The sequence below is a fragment of the Camelus bactrianus genome, chromosome 19 (genome assembly GCF_048773025.1).
Source record: "Camelus bactrianus isolate YW-2024 breed Bactrian camel chromosome 19, ASM4877302v1, whole genome shotgun sequence".
Taxonomy (NCBI): domain Eukaryota; kingdom Metazoa; phylum Chordata; class Mammalia; order Artiodactyla; family Camelidae; genus Camelus; species Camelus bactrianus.
This window is the reverse complement of record NC_133557.1, coordinates 7,634,716-7,659,923: the sequence shown is the minus strand read 5'-3', so window position 1 is coordinate 7,659,923 and position 25,208 is coordinate 7,634,716. Positions and strand designations below refer to the sequence as shown.

The window sequence follows — 25,208 nt, the reverse complement described above, 5'->3', positions numbered from 1 at the left end:
TTTGTTTATTTAAATCTTCTTTAATTTGTCTCAGTAACATTTTATAATTTTCTGTGTGGAGATCTTTTATATTCCTTTCCAAAGGATTTGATATTTTTGATGCTGCTGTAAACTTTATTTTTTAAAATTTCATTTTCTAACTGTTGCTGTTACAAGGGAATGCAGTTGATTTTTTTGTATGTTGGTCTTGTGTCCTGCAACTTTGCTAAGCTCTTTTATTGATTCTAGTAGTTATCTGCAGGTTACTAGTTCTCTGGAGAAGAAACCTCTGCCTTGATCCAGTGGCCCTTCTGTATACTGCCTTATTTCTGTGCTCCTTTTTACAACAAAACAGAATGAACCTTTTTTTTTTTTTTGCCATCTCCCCACTTCCTCGCCTCCAATTTTCTCTTTAACTCATTGTAGTCAGAATCTATGGGAACAGCAACTTCCCAATCCAGTGGTTAATTCTGTCTTTCATCTTACTAAATTTGATAGCATTCCACTGCTGCCTTTTGGGAAACTTTGTCTGGCCTTCTGGGACCCCTAATTTTTCCCCATACTTGAGTTACTTTTCATTTGCAAACTCTTCCTCCCCTTCTGGCCCCTAAAAAATTATAGTGTGCCTTAGGGCACTCTCTCTATATCTGCATTCAGTCCTCTTCTGTATTAACACCTCATATTCAGATGTTCTCCTCCGTCCCAGGACTTTAAATACTATACAGTGGAACCCTTGATTTTTACTCCAAATTTGGTCAGTCCTCAGTTTTCTGAGCACATACATGGCACCACTCAGGCCGAAAACCTAGGTGTTTTCCTCACTTACTCTCTTTTTCTTACTTCTAAGCTATCATCATATCTTGTCTATTTAACCTCTAAAATTTATCTAAGAATCTGCTGATGTTCTTTTTCTTCTCCATTTGTAGATAGGAGCCAGATTGTGTTATGTCTTTGTAGTCTTAAATAACCATAAAGAAAATTTTGAAAAGTATAAGGTGGTATGCCAATAAAAGGTGTCAGATGGCTGGGAGGAGTTGGAGTTAAATGTTAGGATCCTTAAGCTTCTTTTGTTTCTTTATCTTTGCTTCTTGCTTTTTTTTTTTTTTATTACTGCAAATTTACATGGACTATTTGAAAGGGATATGGTTACAAAGGGCTCGTTGGCAGCAGGGTTGGTCTTCGGTTGAATGTCATCCTATTTTGTGCTTATTTTTGCCCCTTGAGAAATTCTGGTATTGGATACACAAGAAAGATTGAGAGCATATACTCGATAGGGGAAAATGTGTGTGGGCTGCTGGATTGGCTCTCCAGGGAGAGAGGGGGACTATGGTATGAATAAAAGCACAGTAGAGATGAGAATGGTCGTGGAGTGTTTGGGGGACAGTGATGGGGACTGGCTTATCAGAGTGAGAGGAAGGATTGATGTTCTCAGTAGAATATCAGAATCAGGAGTTTAGACTTCATTCCATAGTCTGTGCAGAGTCATTGTAAACACTCGACAAGGTGACATTGGTGCTTTAGGAATGTTGTTCTGGCTGTGGGGTGCTTTGTAGACTTTGCGGGCAGCCCTCAGAAGCTGTGATGATAGCCAAGGGCTTTGTCAGTAAGACTGCTATGAATTGCTTTGGTTTTGGGGTAGAGTGTAGCAGTGGGAATGGAGATGAAGAGATGAATCTAAGGAAGCCTTCGATGGCAATTGTATCATAAGTTGGTCATATATTTGATAAAAAATAGGAAGAAGCTAACAGAGGTCATACCAACATTTTGAGCTCTTTTATCACTTCAGGTGAACTATAGTTGAATGGAAAGAGATATTCCCCCCATAAGATTAATATAATATCTCAAATTATTAGTTAGGGATGTGTCTAGAAACCTAGAAGAAACAAGGGGTCTACACAGAGAAGAGCTGAATATATTGGCATATTTTTTGGCTCCTGGTTTCTTTGCAGGGTTGAGTTTTGTTGGTTCTGGAACTCTAAATTTTTTGCTTTTGTACTGCCCTCTTATGTTCTGAATTTTCATTTTTATTTAAAAAAATATAGTACAATCTTTATATACTGTTTAAGGGAATGCTTTACATAAACAAGTGGACTTCCCTGATTCTTCAACCAAACCAGGCACCCACAGACACCATCTCATCTGAGGGGGCAGAGTTGAGTCAGTGTTCAGATGTCTTTGAATAAAGGCTCTACCTCCAGTTCTTTAGCTTTTGAAATGCTCTTCTCTCCAGACTGTGATGGATACATATAAGAAATTAATCTGCTTATAATAACCTATAGTGAAAAAGAATCTGAAAAAGAATCTATATATCTATGTGTATCTGAAACACTTTGCTGCATACCTGAAACTAACATGACATTATAAATGAACGATACTTCAATTTTTAAAAAATGATTAAAGAAAGAATTTATCCTGGACTTTCCTTACAGTAAAATCTGCTGGTAATAAGAGCTTAAAAAATTTTGTTGTTGTGAAACTTTGCTGGAATTGATGTTACTCATTAGGCAGCAATGTTACATGAGCATCTATGATGTTGTAGGTACTGGAGAAAAAGAAGGGAATGAGGTATGTCTTTGAGAAAATGGTAGTCTACTGGACAATGATTTCTCCATATCAGTATTAGTCAGACCACATGATAATTCTGAACACAGAGATGACATCATTCAGCTCAGTACAGAAAACACTGGGCACAGTTTCCAGAGTTCCAAAGGACATTTAAACTGAGATCTGAAAGGGTAGTTAGGAGTTGAAGTAAGTAAGTGGGGAGGAAGGAGGGAGGGAAGAAGGGAAGTTATTTTAGATGAAGTCCGGATGTGCTAAGACTTGGGGACTTACAGGCAGGTAAGTTGAGGGAGGACAGTGACATTCAGTGTTGCAGCAGTGTGGGCTGCTCAGTGTGGGGGCAGTGGCTTGAGATGGAGCAGGAGAGGTAAGTTGGGCTTGGATTGCCGTGGACCTTGTGGTTGGTGCTAGGGCAAGCAAAGATTTCCAAGCAGGTTTTGACATAATCAGATTGGCCTTTGAGGAAGATGAAAGATATCTCTGTAGAGAACTGGCCAGATCAGGCAGTTGGACTGAGCTATTGCAGGAGAACAAACTTGGAGGAGGAGAATCTGATCTAGGGCATTTGCCTAGGAATAGAAGAGGGACAAAATGGGGATAGAAGAGGGACAAAAATGAGAGTGATTTTGTAGGTTGAATGAATGAGGTGAGGTAAAGGAAGAGTTGAGGAATTTTGAAAAATAGGGTGGATGATGAAAAAATGGTGGAAAAAAAGAAGTAAAAAGAAGTGGATGTAATTAATTACTTTTTTTTTTACATTTCCATAGATATATTTTTATTGAAATATAGTCAGTTTACAATGTTGTGTCAATAATGACTTACATTTTTGATATAGGGAATACTGGTCTGAAACATGGGTCTAGCTTTGTGCTGGAAATACAGATTGGGCAATTGTCAGCATAGAGATGATCGATGAAGCCATAAATGCATATGGGATTATCTTTAGGGGGATAGAACTGGGTCCAGGTCCAGGACAACTCCAAGGACAGAGTTCAGGATTTGAGCAAAGGAGTTGTCCCTTTTATTGAGTCTTTGAACGTAGATGATTTATTATTTTTTACAAATGTGAGGGACCCATATTACTTTGTGGCAGTTTTAATTATCATTATAGATGGGTAGTGTAGGATATCCTAAACATTAAAGCATAAGCACTCATTTATAATAGTTGTAGATTTATTACTTTTTAAATAATTAGGACAAATGCTTAATCTGTTACATTTTAGGGCTATTATACGTTTTCATGATGGACTTTTTTCATTGTATTTTGAGTTTAAGAGTTTAAATTTTTAGATCAAAATTCTCTAAAGATAAAACTTAAGAATATAGAAATACTTTTAGTATTGGTACCAAAAATTCAGCCACTTTAACATCTAGAAATTCCAAGATTGTATATGGAAGATTTGTTCTTAATTTTCAGTATGTATTAGATTCATTTGTGGAGCTTTTAACACCAAAGCAACGCTGGATTCCACCTGATAGTGGTTTGTGTTGGGGCCATATTATTTGTTAGTGTTTTTTAAAGCTCTGTGGGTGATTTTGATGTATATTCCAGTTGAGAACCCTATATCAAGGGTTTGGGCAGGGGCTTTGTTAGTGTATTTTGTTTCTTGATTATATAGTTAATGTCTTTGCTTTGTTTCTTGGTTATATAGTTAATGTCTTTGTGGCAGCAAAGGCCAGAATACCAGCAAGTTAGTTGGTCTGTCCACCTCAGTGAGACCACTTGTGTTTTTATGTGAACTTAAATTATGAAGCACAATTCCATAGCAGTTTACCCTGGGCTTAGATTGTTAGAGTACTAGTTAAGTAAAATATGTTATATCCACACAATGGGGTACTGTAAATGGAGTAGCTATAGAAAGGAATGAGGATAATCTATATATCAGCTATATGGTCATCTCAAGAATATATTGTTAAATGGAAAAAGCAAGTAGCAAGACAATGGTATTGTCTGCTACTATTTTTCAAAGGAAGGGGCTCTATAAATATATACACCTTTTTGTTGTGTATATACATAGACCAAACAAAGGAATGATAAACCAAAAACTAATAAAAGTGGTTACTCTAAGGAGAGGAGGGAAGGAGTAGGGTGGAAGAAACAGGTGTAAAACCTAGACTTCTGAATGTACTTTATGGACTAGGTTTTAGAATCATGCAAATGCTTTACCATATTATAAAACAAAAATAAAATGAGAAAAAAGGCAATTCCAAAAAATTAAATGCAGAATGTAATGGGAACCTAAATGTATATCAAGTTTGAGGCTGAAGCACATGGAGAATATTCAGGTGACTTTGAAACATAGTAACATGGATGTTTCTAGTGGGATATACTCCCAAGGACAAAGAGCTGCAAAGATGCCATAAACTGTTTTTAGTATTCTGAATTGGTAGTGATATTGGTATTATTATTCTGGAAGTGTGTATCATAAAGTAAAGTAAGAAAATACTTATAAGTATTGAATTGAGGCCCTAGATTTTTTAATGGAAAAGAGATAAAATCAGAGAAGTTGAGTGAAAATGCTAGGATCCTAAATTTGAGTTGGAAATGCCAGTATGAACTCATGATATATTTTTTACTTTTTAAAAATCTATTTCCTACTTCTCTCTACTGAAAAAGCCCAGAAACTAAGCTAGGTAGCATTAAGCTTTTCTGGTGTTAGACTCTGTTCTCTAAATAATAATTCTCACTAAAAAGGAACCTAGGGGACTTTGGAAAAATGGCTTATTTCAGGTTGGAAACAGGAAATCTGTGATATGAGCCTGAACATACTTTAATATCACATAACAAGCTACTGGGGCAATTTTTGTTTCTATCAATGGTAGAATAGCTTTTTCAAAGCCAACACTCCAACTGAGAACAGCAAGGCAAGACAACAAGGACTTGAGAACCAGAATTTTGGAGAAAAGGCCATCACAGAGGGAGAGGCCAACTTTTGATGTAGCTTTTTCTGTGGAGTGATTGGCTGATTTGAAACATGTAGCTAAAAGGTTGAGCAGAAGTGGTGGCGGGGAGGCTGATGTTCTAAGCAGAGTTTTTGGTAGTCATGCAGAGTTGGAGTTCAGAATTTGAGTTCAGAGCTTGCAAAGAAAAAAGGGCAGTGGAAAAGAACCCAGACTTTTAGTTGGGAACCCTGAAGAATAGGCTGCACCTTATGCTTAAGGGTGAACTCAAAATAGATCAGCTCTAACAAAAAGCTGGAGCCTGGCTTTCAAATCACCTCAGTCCTTGATTGGATTAAGATCTGTTCCTAGCTTTATTGCTTGCTGGAAGCAAATATAAATCTTCTCTAGAGGAAGATACCATCATCAACCATCAATTCAGATTATCTATATAGTTTTTACATACTTAGTGATAATACATGATGTGTATTTAGTAACTATATATAGTGTACATTTTTAACATGATAAATATTTATAAAACAGTCTGGCATTCAATAAAAAACCCAGAAATATGAAATGTAAGAACTGACTGAAAATCAAGAGCGAAAACAGATAATTGAAAAGACTCATAGGAAGACTTCAAGTACAGATGAAATGCTATATACCCATTTTTCCCAGCTAAGTTCAACTATGAGTCCTGGAACCAATGCAGAAGAAAACCAACAGAGAACTCCGAATGGTTCTGGGAAGGTGAGCTGGTTTGGGACCCTAGGACTGAAAGAACAGCATGGCCATAGGGCATCTTGCATCCCCCCTACAGGAGAAGGCCACCTAGATCTCATGTTTCCTGACTCCCTCTGACTTAGCAGCAGAACACAGTCCAGGTAGGCTCACGTCTCCCCTGAATCTACTGAGAGTCCTTCTGAGAACATCATGCAAGTTTGATAGCATTGGCAAGGGGGATCAATTAGGAACCTCCGCTGAGTATGAGTGCTGAGAAGAAGCACACTCCTTCCCCACCTCTCTTGAGACTGTCCTTTTCCACTGAGCGATATCACTGCAGGTGGGCAGAACAGATAGGAGAGACTCAGCTCCAGCAAGTATTCTAGTCTGAGAAACATCTTTGTTATTGAGGGCTTGAGACTCTCCTCCCCAACCCAAAGACACCAAGGTAGGCACTACTGGCAGAAAGGACATAGCTACAAGTGGCCTAGACCAGGAAAGCCTCTTTTGGCTATATGGGCCTGAGCTGCTTCTCCCCTGCCCAGAAGACACAGGGACAGATGGGTGGAACTGGCAAGAGGGATCCAGCTATAGTAAGAGGCATAATCTGGGAAGCCTCTGTCTCTGTGAATTCAAGACATAACATTTTCCACTCAGAGACACTGGAAAACAGAGAGGCGACCTAGGGCCATCACAGCTTTTCTCCACCAAGAGACACCTGACACCTGGCTTGGGGAAACTCCTTTTGACCCCTCAGGCAGCAGGACCAGTGGGAGCCTAGTGGCATCAGGTTAACAAAGCAGGCCAAGTAAGACCACGAAGGCTGTGTAAATCAATCTGCCATTAGAACAGTAGCCCAGAACAGTAGATCAGGATCCGCCTGCTAAAACAAAACAAGGTGATAACCTGCTCAAATGAAAGATGTAATAAAACTCTTATGTTCCGTATGTTAGTGATGTCTAGCATAATAGACAAAATTTTCAAGATACCATAGAAAATCACTCGTCATACCAATGGTAAAGGAAACTGCAACTTGAATCAGAAAAAACAGCAGTCACCAACACAAGATGAATCAGATGTTAGGTTTTCTGATAAGGATTTTAAACTAGCTGTTATAAAAATGCTTCAAAATCAATTAAAATCACCTTGAAACATAAAAAACAAATATCAGCAACGAACCAAATAAAATTAATTAGAACCAAATTTAAGATGAAATTAAAAAGAACCAAATGTCAATTTTAGAATTGAAAAACACAGTAACAACAATAAGAAACTTGCTGGATGGGTTCAACTAGTAGAGTAACAGTAACAGAGGATAGAATCAGGAAACTTGAGAACAAAACAATAGAATTTGCCCAGTCTACACAAAGAGGAAACAGACTAGAAAAAGTGATCTATGGGGCAAAAGATCTAACATTCATATAATTGAAGTTCCAGAAGGAAAGGAGGAAAAGAATGGGGCTGAAAGAGTATTTGAAAGAAATATGGCTGAAAACTGAACATATTTGACAAAAGAACCAAATCTACAGACCCAAGAAACTGTGCAGTTCCATACAGGATAAACCCAAAGAAATCTGCACAAATATGCATCATAATTAAACTCTTGAAATCTAAAGGCATGGGAAACAGGGTTAACATACAGAAGTCAACTGTTTTCCTATGTATCTGCGATGAAGAAGAGGAATTTGAAATTAGAAACAGCCATTTACATTAGCCAAAAGTGAAATTCTTAGGTATAAGTCTAGCAAAATATGTTTAAGAGCTGTATGAGGAAACTTATAAATCTCTGATGAATAAAATCAAAGGAGAACTAAATGAATGGAAGGATGTTGCCTGTTCATGGTTGGGAAGACTCAATGTTGTCAAGATACCAGTTCTTCCCAACTTGGTCTATAAATTCATTGTAATCCCATTCACAGTCTTAGCAAATTATTTTGGTGGATATTGACAAACTGATTCTAAAGTTTACATGGAGAGGCAACTATATGCAAAGGAATCAAACTGGCCTACTCTTATCACTCCATGCCCAAAAGTAAATTCAAAATGGAGTGAAGACTTAGATGTAAGACAGGAAACCATGAAACTTCTAGACTAAAACATAGGCAGTGTGTTATTTGACATTGGTCTTAGTCATTTTTGGGGGATATGTCTCCCTAGGCAAGGAAAACAAGCAGAAATAAACAAATGGGATTACATCAAACTAAAAAGCTTTTGCACAGTGAAGGAAACTCAACAAAACGGTCACCTACTGAATGAGAGAAAGTATTTGCAAATGATATTTTCGATGTGAGCTTAAAATCCAAAATATACAAAGAACTCATATGACGCAATATGAAAAGAACAACAGCAACAACAAAAACCTGATTAAAAAATGGGCAGAGGATCTGAATAGGCATTTTTCCAAAGAAAACTTACAAATGGTGAACAAGCAATGAAAAGATCCTTGACATCACTAATTATTAGGAAAATGCAAATCAAAATCACAATATGAAATCACCTGACACCCATCAGAATGGCTCTTTTCAAAAAGGCAACAAATAACAAGTATTGGCAAGGATGTGGAGAAAAGGGAACCCTAATGCACTGTTGGTGGTAAATTGGTGCAGCCACTGTGGAAAACAGTATGAAGGTTCCTGACAAAATTAAAAATAGAACTCCTCTGTGATCCAGCAGTTCCACTCCTGGGTATTTATCCAAAAAAAATGAAAATACCAATTAGAAAAAAATGTGTACACCCCTGTGTTCATTGTAGCATTATTCACAGTAGCCAAGATATGGAGTGCCCATCAATAGATGAATGGATAAAGATGTGGTATATGTATACAATGGAATATTACTCAGCTGTAAGAAGAATGAAATCTTGCCATTTGTGACAACATGGATAGATATTCAGGGTACTATACTAAGTGAAATAAAAGAAAGACAAATACTGTATGATTTTACTTATATGTGGAATCTAAAAAACAAAACAAGTGAACAAACACAGTAAAACAAACAGTTGTAGATACAGAGAACAAACATGGTTGCCAGAGTGGAGGAAGGTAGGGGGAGGAGAGGAATAGGTGAAGGAGATTAAGAGGTGCAGACTTACAGTTGCGAAATAAATGAGTCACAGGTATGAAATGTACAGTGTGGGGAATATAGTCGTTAATATGAAGTATCTTTGTATGATGACATAGGGTAGCTAATTGTGATCCGAAGTACCATGTTGTGTAACAGGTCAATTATATTTCAAAAACAAACAAACACACAGAAAAAGAGATCAGATTTGTGATTAGCAGAGGCGGGGGGGGATGGAGGGAGGGGGAATAGAATGAAGGTAGTCAAAAGGTACAAACTTCTAGTTATAAGGTCAAGAAGTTCTAGGGATATACAACATGATACGTATAATTAACACTGCTGTATTTTATTTTATTTTATTTTATTTTTTTAACATTTTTTATTGATTTATAATCATTTTACAATGTTGTGTCAAATTCCAGTGTTCAGCACAATTTTTCAGTCATTCATGGACATATACACACTCATTGGCACATTTTTTTCTCAGTGAGTTATCATAACATTTTGTGTATATTTCCCTGTGCTATACAGTGTAATCTTGTTTATCTATTCTACAATTTTGAAATCCCAGTCTATCCCTTCCCACCCTCCACCCCCCTGGTAACCACAAGTCTGTATTCTCTGTCTGTGAGTCTATTTCTGTTCTGTATTTATGCTTTGTTTTTGTTTGTTTGTTTGTTTTTGTTTTTGTTTTTTAGATTCCACATATGAGCGATCTCATATGGTATTTTTCTTTCTCTTTCTGGCTTACTTCACTTAGAATGACATTCTCCAGGAGCATCCATGTTGCTGCAAATGGCATTATGTTGTCGGTTTTTATGGCTGAGTAGTATTCCATTGTATAAATATACCACATCTTCTTTATCCAGTCACCTGTTGATGGACATTTAGGCTGTTTCCATGTTTTGGCTATTGTAAATAGTGCTGCTATGAACATTGGGGTGCAGGTGTCATCCTGAAGTAGATTTCCTTCTGGATACAAGCCCAGGAGTGGGATTCCTGGGTCATATGGTAAGTCTATTCCTAGTCTTTTGAGGAATCTCCGCACTGTTTTCCATAGTGGCTGCACCAAACTGCATTCCCACCAGCAGATAAACACTGCTGTATTTTATATATGGAAGTTGTTAAGAGGGCAAATCCTAAGTTCTCGTCACAAGGAAGAAAATATTTTTCTGATTCTTTAATTTTGTGTCTGTGTGAGATGATGGATGTTTACTAAATTTATTGTGATTTCATGAAGTATATAAGTCAAATCATTATGTATGCTGTACACCTTAAACTTATACAGTGCAGTATGTCAATTATATCTCAATAAAACAGAAAGAAAACAAAAGATTAAATGAAAAAAAAAAGAGAGAGTCATCACATACTTCAAATGCTGCAGGAAAGTGAAGTAAGAAGTTTACTCTTGTGTACCTTAAAAAAAGAATTCCAAAGGAGGGGTGAGGATTAGACCCCACTGGAATGGGTTAAGAAGTCAGGAGGTGAGAGTATTGTCAGTGAGAGTAGATAATTCTCAAGAAGAGTTTTGATGCAGAGTTAAGAAAGTAAGCAGTAGCCTGTGAACATGAGAAATAAGTGTGTTTTTTAAGAAGGGAATCCAACAACTTGTGTTATGTTTATCCAGTAGATAGAAAAAGTGTGGGGTGGGGTTTAGAATTAGATTTCTTCTGGTGATGCCCTTAACTGAGTAAAGTTTAAAGATTATGGGCCCAGGTAGAGGGTGTGACCCTATTCATTGGATCTTGGGGGAAAGCAAAATACCTGCATTTAGTAATGGGAAGAAAATACAGTTCTCTTCTGATCTATTTCTTCTTTTTGCAGCTATTCACTTTGTGTCATTGGGATGCCAGTCACACTTCTAGGGACTGGAAATAATGAACAGAACAGACAAAAATTCTTGTTGTCATGGCATTTACATTCCACTGGGGGTAAACAGACATGAAACAAGTGAGATAATCCATTGATCATCGGCTAAAATTGAAGAGAGGGAAGAGGGTTTGGAAAGTTTAAAGATAATAAGGTATAACAGTGAATTGACCAGTGAAATGAAATGATTGATTGTCCTGCAATGCTGGGAACCTACTTGAGATTTGTGTTTATAAATGTGAAGTGACTCCAGTCAGCACAGTGTTGTGTCTCTAGCCTTATTTAGCTGCTTGGTTTCATATACAAAGTAAGTAGAGAGTTGGGTTCAGTCAGGTTTAGGGTTTGCTATGTGTATAAATGCAGCTTATTAAGATGCCATTGAGTGTAAAATGTACCCTTATCTCGTGTATTACTAAGAAATTAAAAACACTGTCTTAAACTGTGACATGCCATTGATTTTACAGTGCATCCTGATTTCTGAGCTGTTAGGAAAAAAATGTTCATCTTGGAGTTGGTGAAATAAGAGTTTGGATGCTTTTGTTGGAAAGAACAGAAAAATCCAGTCGGATGGATTTTAACAAGAAGGAGAAAGAACACGGCAGCCTGAATGAAGCTTTCTTCCCTGGCTTTCCTAACTGCAAATGCTCTGCTCTTGAGCCAGCTTGCTATGGAGACCTATAGGAAACTATATGATGTAGATTCTATTAAGATTCTTCTAGACACAGAGAGCTGGTGTGTAGCTGGGCCGGTGTAGCAAGGCGCAAGGACATGAAGCTGCAGGTGTGGAAAGCACGATGTTAACACCCATGGAGTGTAGCAGGTCTTCCTGACTCCCGCAGGCCCAGTATATTGCTGAAGAGATTTGTTCTGGAGGCTGCGGGAGTGCTGGTGACCTGAGAACAGGGAAGATTTATACCTTGATGATGGAAGCATAAGAAACATTTGGCAGTTCCTTGAAATTTAGATGTATATGTATACTTTGATCCAGTGATTCCTTTCTTACGTATTTATCCAAGAGAAATGTCTACACATGTCCACACAAAGGCTTGTCCGCAAGTGTTCTTGGCAGTTTTGTTCATAAGAGCCTATAACTATATAATCCAAGTGTCTATCAATAGGACAGTGGATAAACAGTTTGTGGTACACAGTAGAATACTACTCAGCAATAGGAAAAAACAAACTACTGACACACACAATACTCAGAAACATGCTGATCAAAAGAAGTGAGACAGAAGTGTCTCTGTGTGATTTCATTAAATCGGGTTTTATAAAACTGGTCTACAGTAATAGTAACAAGATCAGTGTTGAGAGAGATTAACTGCAAAGAGGTCTAAGGGAACTTTGTAGGGTGACAGAACTGTTTTATGTCTTGTTTGGGGGGGTTGTGTATTTGTATACATTTATCAAAGCTTATCAAATCGTACATTTATTTAGGTTATATTTTATTGTGTGTAAATTACTCCTCATTAAGGTTGATTTAAAAATTTGATTGGAAGGAATCAAGTCAGTATAGCAGTCATTATACTAAATGTGAATAGACTATTGTGTCAGGAAAACTGTCAGACTAGGTTAAGAAAGAAAACCTAGCTTTCTTTCACTCAGGCCTGTGGCGCCGGGAGGATGGGCAAGTGTCGTGGTCTTCATTCTGCCAGGAAGCTCTGCAGCCACCGTAGAGACCAGAAGTGGCGTGATAAACAGTACAAGAAAGCCCATTTGGGCACAGCCCTGAAAGAGGCGCTTCTCACGCTGAGGGAATTGTGCTCGAAAAAGTAGGGGTTGAATGAAGCCAAACAGCCAAATTCTGCCATCAGGAAGTGTGTCAGGGTTCAGCTAATCAAGAATGGCAAAAAGTATCACAGCCTTTGTGCCCAGTGATGGTTGTTCGAATTTTATTGAGGAAAATGGTGAGGTTCTGGTTGCTGGATTTGGTTGCAAAGGTTATGCTGTTGCTGACATCCCTGGAGTCTGCTTTAAAGGTGGTCAGAGTAGCCAGCGTCTCTCTTTTGGCCCTGTACAAAGGCAAAAAGGAAAGACCAAGATCATAAGTTTTGACAGAGTGTGGTAGTAATAAATTTTCATATGCAAAAAAAAAAAAAAAGAAACAAAACCTAACTATATCCTGTTTAGAAGAAACAAACTTTTGAAAATTTTATAAAGAAATAAGAAAAATAAAGAGTTGGAGAAATATCCAAGGCCCAGGAAAACAACAAAAAATCAGTATAATAATAGACAGGGTGGAATTTGAGCATCAAACTAGGTTAACAGGTTATTATCACAATAAAGGGCATAATTTATGAAGATGTAATAGTTATAGCTTGTATGGCTAAACAGCTAAATACAGAAAGCAAAAATAAGTGAGAAATGTCATTGATAAAGCAGTCATAGTATGGAATTTCAGTATACATTTCTCAGAATTAGATCTAGTAGATAAAAAAAAAGGTAAGAATATAAAGAAATTGAATAATGCACCAGTAAACTTAATTATATCTGTGTATATGTAAGTATACATTCCTACAATAGATTGTCTTTTTTTTTTAATGTCCAGAGAAGTTTAGACAAAGTTTATCAATGTTCAAGGTACTTGACCATAAAGAAAATCTTAAGAGATGAGAAAAGTTGAGGTTTCACAGGCCACACTGTCTGGTAATAATACAAGTAAATGAGAAAGAAAGAGTTATGATGACTTCTTCGAAACCTGTCTCCTATGGAGGATTCCTGTATTTCCCTTGTATTCATTTCCATCGTGGAATTACCCTCTGTGTATTCTTGAATGGGGAAATGAGTAATAGCAAGTGGTTAATTCTTTATGTTTCTAGTCTTATATTGTTGAAATGCGTATGTTTCAATTTGATGCCTTTGTGTTACTGCTGGTGAAGTGGACAGAGGAGTTACCAGTGTCCATACCTAGATCACCAGTGACACTGTAAAACTCAACCTGAAATTTTAGTTTCATATTCCTGGCCTTCCTCTTTCAAGTCTCTTTTAAGTTTTCAGTAACCAGTTGTTGGCCACTCAGTAAAATACAGGGACTTTCTAATTAAAAACTGGTAAAACTTAAAAGAAGCAAGAATACCTAATACAGAGGGGATATGGAGAATAGAATATTTTCATACATTGCTGGTGCAAAAGTGAATTATTACAGCCTTTTGGAAAATAATTTGACAACCTGGTTAACAGTTAAAATTCATGTGCCTTTTGGCCAAGTAATCCTCCTAAGATTCTTTCCTTAGAAATAAAAGCACAAGTAAGACCATATGCAGAGGGATATTTATTTCAGCAGTGTGCATAATGACAGTCGATTGAAAACAGAATGAATGTTAGTAGGAGAAAGACAGAAAAAAAGTGATACCTTGTTGGGTGGAATATTATGCTACATGAAAAAGGATGAAGTAGGCCAACTCCTGATTAGTTGGGGGGATTCCCACAAAGTTTTTGTTGAGTGAAAAAAGGAAGATACAGAAAAGCTTGTATAATAATTAATTTGTGTAACCGACACTGAGTTAAGAGAACCATGCATATACACGGGCTCATGAGTATGAAGAAAAATAATTAAGATTGCCTGTTAGGTGGTTAAATGTTTCTCTTGGTGGGAAGAGGAGGGGGAGTACTTGGGGAGATCATTTTAAAAAGGGAGGGTTGTCCTTTAGTTGACCAAAAAGCCTGTCTGTGATCATATCTATTCATTACCTGTAAAATTATGTAAGTGTGTATGTTTGAAGATACGAAGTAAATATTTAAAATAAGAATGACCTATTTCTTCTCCAAACTTGATACAGACTTGCAAATACCTGAACATGTCCCTGTGAATCTGTAGAAATTGTTAGGGGCAAAACAAGCATGGAAAGCCGCAAGACTGTTTTGAACTAGGAGAGCCTAAAACAAAGAATCAAGAAAGCCCATGGGTATGCGCGAACGTGCACACGCACACTGAAACGATAACCGGTGGGAAGTTTATTTACCATAAAACTGGGCTGGTCTCTGTGGTTGGTTGGTATGGCTCTTCAGGGACCTTGGCATTCCTTTGATTTGTCCTTCTTGATGTTGGCTTGTGTTTTGGCTTATAGCATGATGGCTGTAGTAAAATCCAAATGTAGCAACGTCCAGAGGGAGAAGGATGGTCTCTTTGGATGGATGTCTGTTGTAGGTTGGGTTTCTTGGAAGCATTTGCTAAGATGGAGTTTGAGGTACATCTATAAGAGGAAGGGGCAGGAAGCAGAACTGGGCAAAGGAAGAAGTTGAGCTTCAGTGCAGGCCTGACAAAAGGGGGCTCTGGAGCAGGGATTGCCTGTCAGAGTTGTCCCATGTTAGACTGAAATGCCCAGCCTTTATACCCACTCTGGTGTGGGCTGAACTGGGAAGGGCGTGACCTGAGCAAGGCAGCTCCTGATGAAACTGACAGCTGGGTGCTGACTGTTGACCGCGCTCCCTTCTGCAGCGGCAGCAGATCCTTTCTTGAAAGGGAGATCTAGGTGGTATATCTCCCTGTCTACTGCACTGTCTTTCTTAAGAATGAGAAAATATTTCCTAGAAGCCCTCCATCAGACTTCCCCTCACATCTAAGATTAGATTACATGCTATGACAGAAATAATTACCCTTCATAGCCTTTTTCCACTTCTCTAGTAAAAAGTGCTGATTTTTCACTACTCTTGTACTTGGTCATCTGTGATTTCTCAGCCTCCCTATGTATTTAGGTATGTCTAAATCTTGGCTAGTGGGTGAGTTGAATTGTCATGTTTGTCTTTGAGAGAGGGTGAGTGTGCCTTGTTTTCTTTCCTCCTTTCTGCTGGGTAGAATATGGAAATAATAACTGCAGTTATGGATTAGGAGGTGGTAACCACATGTTGAGAATGACAGAGCAACAAGATAGAAGAACATTAATTAGTTCCTGATGATCATAGAAGTACTTTGTGTGCTCTGGGTCGCTTACCTTTGGGCTTTATATCTTGGCTAAGCCATTACTATTTAGGTTTTTCTATCAGTTGCAGCAGAACTTAATCTTAACTGATACAAGTTTCTAACCAGTAAGGGGCATGGGAAACCATGACTGGCTTAGACTAAGTTTTTGGGGGTGGAATGGATGTTGGGGAGTAAGACGTGGAGACGTCTGAATCAGGCAAGTACAACAGACAGAGAATGCAAAGCATTCGAGGGATTTGCCGCGGTTGATAATGGTGATGCACCATGGAATCATACCTGGGTAAGTGGGAAAGGGAAATGTGTAGGTGGTGAGCGATGAACATAAAGAAGTGATAGTTCTGTGGCTTGGAGGTCCCCATGGTGCTGAAGACTCATTCGAAGGGGGAACTAGGCTAAGTAAATGAACAGGAGACAGCAGAGATGGTAGTCAGAGTGTAGGTCTGGAGATTTTGGTGATAGAGCTGTTATTGCTAACAGCAGCATTCAAAAGAGTGGGTGACTAAAGTGGGATAGGGGAAAGGTTGTTAATGGTAAAGTTAACAAGTGGAGAGGCTAGGTTTTGGATGGAGCATCTTGGATGTTGATATGGTTGAATGGAAGTCAGTGAGCTTGATGCTAGTATCTTGAGCTGATGAAGAGGAGTAACAGGGATGTCAGTAGATAACTTAGAAAGTAAGGGAGGCAGATCCAGGAGAGAGCAACTTTTTCAGAAAGGCTGACATTGTTGATGGAATAGGGAGGAAAAATGATCTGGAAACAGCAGTGAAAAAGGAAATAACATCCTTCTCAAATATTAAAAATTTCTGTGTGTAGCAAAAGATACTAGACACAAACTATAAAGAGAAAAAAATTAAACTGAAAAGATATAGTACGTTTACCATACAAATGGAAGCTCCTTAATATAAAAAGAGCTTCTGAAGATTAATTTGAGGAAGACAGCTTGGTAGCAAATTGGGCAAAGAATATGGAATCCTAATTTACAAAGGAGGAAATGCAGATGATCAAAACATTGAGAAGATATTCAAACATTAGGGTTGGTACCAACCAGTAGAAATACTAATGAGATGCTAAGATGTGCCTATCAAATTGGCAAGACCTAAAAATGTTGATAAACTCCAGGCTTGGCACCCATGTGGGAAGACAGGTGCTGATGGACACTGCTATGGAGCGTGGTAGATTGCCCGTTCAAAAGAAGCAGCTAAATGGCTACGATGCGTCTGTTGTGTGTTGAGGCTTGATGTGCTTGCCCATCATGATTACACTGGCCCCAGTGTAATTTATTGTAATAACACACTTTTTCTGTGACAGTAACTGTGTGGCCTTATTTTTTAAAAACCAACTCATAAGTAACTTCTTGTGGACTTTTTTTAATGGTACAAAGTACGATTTTCCTATCTCAGCTAGAAAGATTTAGATGTTTTTGTTCATTCCTGTTGGTTTTAATATGTTTGTATCCCCTTTTTCTTAAGTGTATGGCAAGAATTTGTTTCATCCAGGTTTGTATAATCTGAGTGTAACCATCCAGTCATTTTCTTCTGGTCATGGTATATATCAACGTACCTGCTATGCCTAACTTGGTTGTATTGAGAATTAACATGTGAAAATTCTGATGGACTTACATTTTAACTGTTTTGTTTGTTTTTTGTTTTTGAATTGCAGACTAACTGGATCTTCTGGGTTTATAACAGATGGACCTGGAAATTATAAATATAAAACGAAGTGCACATGGCTCATTGAAGGACAGTAAGTAGTAATGGCTAATTTAGTTTCTTTCTTCAGGATAGCACTCATTGTGAAATTACTTTTCCAATAAGTAAAATTAATAATCTGTAGCATGAAGTACTTAAAATATTTTTATTTGATAATCTTTTCTTTGACAGGTGAATTTGATTTCCTTATTTTTCTTAACCTTCAGTGTTAATTAAAAAAAAACAACTCTTGCATTGATTTTGTGCTGCAAATGAATTGCACATACCAGAAATTTGTATATTTTCAATTGCAATAGTTAAAAAAAACTGTTGAGTATTTTAAATGGTTTGCTTAAAGCATTAGAAAACTACAATATTGTGTCGTCTTTCTACATACCTAGTTTTACTGTGGACAAGAAAATCAGAGTAACTGTTACTGCTCCTCGTCTGGTCCCCCTGTGTTCCTCCAGCCAGTGCCTTCTTTCTTCTTTCCCTTCACGGCAAGCCTTTGAAGCAGTCTTCTCAAATATTTTGGTCTCAGAACTTGCTTTCATTCTTAAATTTTGAGAATTCCAAATAACCTTTGCTTATGTGGGTTATATCTGCGTTTACCAAGTTAGGAACTAAAGCTAAGAGATACTATTTTTAATTCGCTTAAGAGGAATGATAATAAACCCACTGTGTTAGCACAAATGACATATTTTTAAGAAAACAACAACCCTATATTTAAAAAAATTAGAGGAATGGCAGGCATTGTCTTACATTTTCGTAAGTGTCTTTTTTTTGTCTAACTTCATAGAGGACAGCTGGATTATCATATTTTCTTTTGCATTCACTTTGTTATATTTTATTATGGTTGAGGTATGTGAAGAAAACTAGGCTTCACTTGAATATGTAGTAGGGAAGGGAGGAGCTTTTAATAGCCCTTTTAAATAATTGTGGATAATCTTCTTTGATACTACACCAAAACTGGACAGGTGGTAATTTCTTAAAACTAAATTGCATTGTGGAATCTGAAACAATGTTAATGAACTTTTAGAACTTGTTAAATTAAAATTGATTTTCTTGTAGTTTGAATGAGTCTTTAACTCATGCATAAATTTGTAACATTTGGAAAATACTGGTTCACTGAATTATGCAAGTCTTCCAGATATTGATATATTATTTCATTATATGATATTTAAAACATCACATTGGTTAAAATCACCATGAATCTCATGAGAAAGTTTTAAGCATTGGGAAGTTGTGTCTGGGTGGCAGATAGAAATTTTCTAAAACTCTAATTATTGCTTAAAAGCTTATATTTTCCTGGGCAATAAATACTGTCAGTTGTTTTCTTTGAAGTGACAGGCTTGCTTTGTTCATTTTCAAGACAATATCTGCTAAATATCCAAATATCCAGTCTAAATAACCATAACTTTTACCTCTTGGATCCCCCAGAGGGGCCTCAGGGACCTTGCACCATGCAGACTGTGCTTTGAGAACTGATGCTGTGTTGTTTTTTTGTTTTTTTTTTTAACATTTTTTATTGATTTATAATCATTTTACAATGTTGTGTCAAATTCCAGTGTTCAGCACAATTTTTCAGTTATTCATGGACATATACACACTCATTGTCACATTTTTTTCTCTGTGAGTTATCATAACATTTTGTGTATATTTCCCTGTGCTATACAGTGTAGTCTATTCTACAGTTTTGAAATCCCAGTCTATCCCTTCCCACCCTCCACCCCCCTGGTAACCACAAGTCTGTATTCTCTGTCTGTGAGTCTATTTCTGTCCTTTATTTACGCTTTGTTTTTGTTTGTTTGTTTGTTTTTGTTTTTCTTTTTTAGATTCCACATATGAGCGATCTCATATGGTATTTTTCTTTCTCTTTCTGGCTTACTTCACTTAGAATGACATTCTCCAGGAGCATCCATGTTGCTGCAAATGGCATTATGTTGTCTGTTTTTATGGCTGTGTTTGCCCGCCCTTTCGCTTCCTCCTGTTTGTCCGCCCTTTCCCTTCCTCCCACTGCCCTCCGATCTGATGTCCTGCTCCGCTGTGGCTCTGCATGTGCTCCCAAGTGGTTGCTCCATCTCAGCCTAAGCAAAAAACTTCAGTTCTTCCATTTCCTTATCCCCATATTCAACCTGTCTCTAAGTTTTATCAGTTTTTTCTCTGCAGTATCTCCTCAATCCTTTTCATCTTCATCTCTGTAGTTATCGTAAGAACCACCAACCATCCTCTCTTTCCTGGCCACTGTGATAGCCTTGAAATTGGCCTCTGATTTTTACCTTTGCCCTTTGCCCACCTCTCACTTCTTATCTTGTGTGGTTCCTTCTGTTTGCTGTGTTTCGGACATGCTGATTTTCTTCACGTGGCTTGGGCACAACAACTTCTTTCTCTCTAAGACTTTAGGACTGTTGTTTCCTCTGCCTGAAACATTGTTCCCCAGGCTTTTCATATGGCTTCTCTCTCATCATTCTGATCTCCTCCGAAGCTATCTGGGGTATCTCCCCACTTCCTGTTGTTATAGTACATCACATTCCTTTAATTTTTTCCAGTACTCATCACCATGTGAGTTAACTTGTTTATGTACTTACTTAGTTGTTTGGTTAGAGATGTTAGTTAGACAGATAAGTGTGAGGTAGGTGAAAGGTCCATATAGCTGGAGACATATAGTTAGGAATATAAATGGTGTTGATATTACCAAGGGCTTTTTGAGTGGAGTGTTTGGGCTAAAGCTAGGTTAAAGAGTGAAGGGGTGGGTGGGATATGAGGAAATAGAAAAAGCAAAGCCTTCAGTGGAGTCTCACTCTATTCGGAGGAGAAATGGATGAGTTGGGTAATAACTGGAAGGAGAGTTGGGATTTAGAGTTTTTTATGTTTTGTTGTTTTTCTTAAAATATGTGATGCTTAAAGAGATTTAAATGTGGTTGTGGAAGTTTCAGATGAGAGGGAAATGTTAAATATTTGACAGATGGAAGGAGAAAGTAGGTGGGTGTATCTATTTTGGAAAATGGGATTTGAGAAGTTTTTGTCTTGGTGCTGAGCATAAGCAGGGAGATGGGACTGGGAGGTTTGAAATAGTAACCGAGAGTTAGTAGTAGAACTGCTGGCAGAATCGAAGTGCCATTTGAAGTCAGCGAGCAGTGACAAATCCTGGAACCAGCCTACCCAGTGGTGTGACTTTCTCCAGTATGACTTAGTTTTCTTTGGATTCAGCCTAAGTCAAAGCAGATAACTGGTTTCCTCTAGACCAGGGCTTTTTCTAAGGAGTTCCATGAAAAGGCAGAGGGGCAGGTGAGTTTAGAGGATTGGCAGGTGTGTTTGTGAAATGATGTATGTATTTCATAGTATGGAATCTCAGGTTGAATAAGGAAGGAAGTGTGGAAAGGCTAATGGTTTGGTAAAGAATGGCCAGTGTATAGACTGTAAGGCCCAAAGCTGTACAGACCATGTCTATCTGGTTTACCATTGTGTTTTGTGGTCTCTTGCACATAGTAGGTACCGAGGAAATCTTTGACAAATGAAAGAATACTGATTATGTACTATTGATTTCTTCTATCTCTGTAAATTTTTTAAAAATCTGTCTGGTTTTCCTCAGATGTTGATAGTGATGATTATTAAAATTTACTTTTTCTTTTCTTTTCAGGCCAAATAGAATAATGAGACTTCGTTTCAATCATTTTGCTACAGAATGTAGTTGGGACCATTTATACGTTTATGATGGGGACTCAATTTATGCACCCCTAGTTGCTGCCTTTAGGTAAGCTCAGTCATATAAGTACTGGTTAATCATCATTTGATTTCTGAATTCAGTTGTGTCTCCTAGACTGCATTCTTACTAGATTCGCCTCTGTTATCACTTAGTACGTTTACTTCATGGAAAAAGTACTCTTTCTGGAGTCCTGTCACTTGTGTGCTAGTCCTAGCTCCATCCCCAGGCTCCTACCCCTGTTTTTAAGGATCTGGCTTACCTTCCACATCTGCCTGCCTTTGAGTGTATAATTTTGCAAGAAGACAGATGTGTCAAACCAAGGATTACTAGTAAACTTAAATAGCGTAGTTGGCAAAGTCAGGTTCTGCCCCAGGTGTGTTCAGAGAGCCCATAGTCAGTTACGGGCAGTCTGACAGTTACGTTGAATTAAGACAATATGTTTAGTTCAGCAATTTTCAAAAGTGGTTCTAAACAGTGGTACTCAGTGTTTAAAATATAAGATTATGAAGAACCCCAGGGCAAGCAGTTCTTGATTTTCTCAAGTTGAACAACTGGCTGCAGCCTAAGCTAAGCCTCCGTTTATTTAGCTTCCCAGGGGCAGGGGACGGGGAAGCGGGAGGTGGCTCAGGGTGACAGTTGAACGGCCTGCCTGCTGCATCATTTTCTCACCCACACGCTTTCCATTGCCTTGCACACTGGGTTGAGTCTGTGTTTGTATTCATTTATTCTGTAAACGTTTATTTTTGTCATAAACCAGTTGTTTTATTCTCACACTGGGGAAAAGCAGCACATTCTAAAGCTGTCACGATTCCAAGTTTTTGAAGTGAAAAGAAGCAAACGCCTGAGTCTCTCTGACAGCAGGGAAGCTGGTCCCTTTTCTCCAGCAGCGAGGTCATCTAGTGCAGATAGCCCTCCCGTCATCCTTTCTCCCTCACCCATTCTGCCATTCATTCTACACATTAGCCTATGGTTGGGAAAAATCATCTAACATAAAGCCTATTTTATAATTAATGTTGACTATCTCATGTAATTTGTTGAGTACTGTACTGAAAGTGAAAAACACAGTGGTTGTCTGGGTACAGAGTGGTTAGAAGGGCATTGTTTACCCTTGTGAGTGTGTGACCGACTGGGAGCCGCAGTTCTCTGCTGCTGCCCAGCATCCCAGGAGAGTATCCTACAGCCTGTCACTAGCCTGGGAAAGGCTCAAAATTCAAAATAAGTATGGTTTCTGCTGAATGCATGTCACTTTTGCGCCACTGTACAATTGAAAAACTAAGTATAACTATCATAAGTCGAGGACCATCTGTAATAGATGAGCTGTTTCTTCATTAGGTGGGGTTGTGTGTCTGGAACAGTGTGCAGGGCCTGGTAAGGATTTAGGCTTTTATTGAATGAAATGGTGGTAGTGAATCAGTCATTGGGTAAAAAGACATGAGCTTATGAAGAAAAGCAAAAGAGGCAAGTAAACATGGGAAAAATGATTAACCTCAGGAGTAGAAAAGAAACTTAAAACCACAGTTTGAAAAATCATTCACCCATTAAATTAGGAAAGCTAAAATAGAACTGGTAACCCTTGTTGGCAGGGAGAGGTGGGATGGACCCTTTCATTCTCTATTGGTGGGATTTCAAGTCAGCATGTCTCTTCTAGAAAGCAAGTTGGCATATGGATTAAGACCATCTTTTAGACCCTTTGATCTGGTAATTCTTTCTCATTCCTGGCACCCAAAGTTACTACTGTCAGCTGAGCTCTGAATGATGTTCTAAAAGTTTGGAGGGAGCTTTTAGTGATATAGAAATGCTTATGGTGTATTACTTGTAAAATATTGTAAGACATAATATGGTATCAGTTAGACAAAGAAAATACATCAGAATACTAATAGTGTTGGGGTGATGGATGTTTGTATATCAAACTTTTATTTCTATTTTTACTTTTTATGTCTTTCAGTGATACATATATGGTATCTATTACTCATAAAGTTTGTTACTTTCTGTGATTGTGGAAGTTTACTCATTTTTTCAGAGGAGGATTATAAAAAGTTTATTAAAAAAAAGAAGAATAGGGTCATTGATTTCAATCTCATTCGAAATACAACCCAGAATAGAGGAGAGCCTAGCAAAACATTCAGATCTGTTCCTGTGCGTTTATCATGGGAATTTGCCCCTATTCTTAGAAGTGGTTTTTTAATTTATAAGGAAGAATTCCAGTTGAATTTGTGTCTGCCACCATGTGATGTGTCTGTGATGGTGCTTCCCTTTATAAGAAATGTGTTTTCATTACAGTGGCCTCATTGTCCCTGAGAGAGACGGCAACGAGACTGTCCCTGAAGTCGTTGCCACATCAGGTTATGCCCTGCTGCATTTTTTTAGTGATGCTGCTTATAATTTGACTGGATTTAATATCACTTACAAGTAAGATATTTAACTCTAATATTTGTGATTTTTTTTCCAGAAGACTGTATACTGTGTTTTAACAACAGTAATGACTAACCTATATTGAGGGTTTACAGTGCACCAGGCACTATGCTAAGCAGTTTGCATGCATTTTCTAATTTTCTTTTAAAAACTCAGGTACAGGCACTGGTTTCCTGCTTCTTTTATAATTGAGGACACTGGTGGGAAAAGGTAAAGTAAATTGTCAAAGTGGTGGAAGCAGTTTCAACCCAGGTCTTGCTGCTGTTGAGCTTCTCCCGGAAGAGAGGGGCATTTTCCCTCCAGTGGATAAAAGCATTGCAGGGGTTTGCTCAGTATGATTTAACAAATATTAGTAGTTTTCATGTACTCAGTAGTTGGCCCATTGATGACAACGTAGCTGAAGGTACAAAGGAAGTGTAGACTGATAGACTCTGGGCAGCTTTTGTAATTTGTTGTGGTAGGAGAGAGGCTAACTTCTGTCTTTTCCTTTTTTTCCCTCCTAAGAAATGTGTATTTCATAAGTAATTAAATTCATAAAGTGCCATAAGCAAGGGGTCTTTGATAAAGAACTTCTGTGGTCCACAAACCTAAAATAGACATTATCTGGCCTTTTACACAGTAAGTTTCTTAACTCCTGGAACAGGTAGTAACCCCTATGTGTAATCTTTATATTGGATTCTTTTTCTTGCCCTTTTTCTCAGGCTCTCAGTATTGTCTCAAGCCTATTTAAAGCTGTCGCTATCTTGGTATAGTGATTCTGTTTTTTAGGTACTCAGGGTTTGTGACGTGGCAGCCTGGGCTTGAAAAGTGGGCATATGCATTTATTATAACATTATAAAAATACTGTTTACAGATACTTATAACATTTTATTTATCACATCTTTATTTATATAACATTTTATTTATTTATTTATGTATGTATGTATGTTTGTATATAATATCATGAACTGATATTTGAATGTAGGCATGTTCATTAACATCTGTTAATTAGCTTGTTTTCAGAACTGACTCCTGATTTTCTGACATGCTTTGCTACAATATTTCTTTTTAGTTTTCTTTATACTCTTATTAAAGTATCTTGATAATCCTGTTATCCCCCGTTTTAAAATCTCAATTATATCTTTTCAAAGTGCTGTCAATATAATTAGGTCACATTATTGTGAGACACTTTATGGCTAAACTCCCATAGTAAGTTAAATTGGCCCTCCCTTTTCTTATATCTGAGATGGGTAGATAAACTTACTAAAAAAATTAGAATACACCAACCTGAGCAATAATCTTAAACAAATTCTGTAAACTTTCAGAGACTATCCAGAGGAATATATACCATGAGGATGGGAGGATACTGTTGGCAATTTGTTTTATCCTTTTCTTCTCCAGACTTGCAAGCATGCACTTGGCAGTTTTATAG

At 37.7% G+C, this 25,208-nt stretch overlaps 1 protein-coding gene and 1 pseudogene across 4 annotated transcripts in view; both read left to right on the top strand.

The window, feature by feature from the left end:
• The window catches only part of ATRN (attractin), a 121,929-nt gene that overhangs the window by 15,788 nt on the left and 80,933 nt on the right, over positions 1–25,208 (top strand). For all 4 annotated transcript variants that reach the window (XM_074346983.1, XM_010972801.3, XM_045508535.2 and 1 more), the window contains exons 2-4: positions 17,651–17,734; positions 21,320–21,433; positions 23,666–23,794. In XM_074346983.1, the coding sequence (XP_074203084.1) occupies positions 17,651–17,734; positions 21,320–21,433; positions 23,666–23,794 (327 nt within the window). The remainder of the gene's footprint in view (positions 1–17,650; positions 17,735–21,319; positions 21,434–23,665; positions 23,795–25,208) is intronic.
• On the top strand, positions 1,135–17,641 carry LOC141574026 (small ribosomal subunit protein uS12-like; annotated as a pseudogene).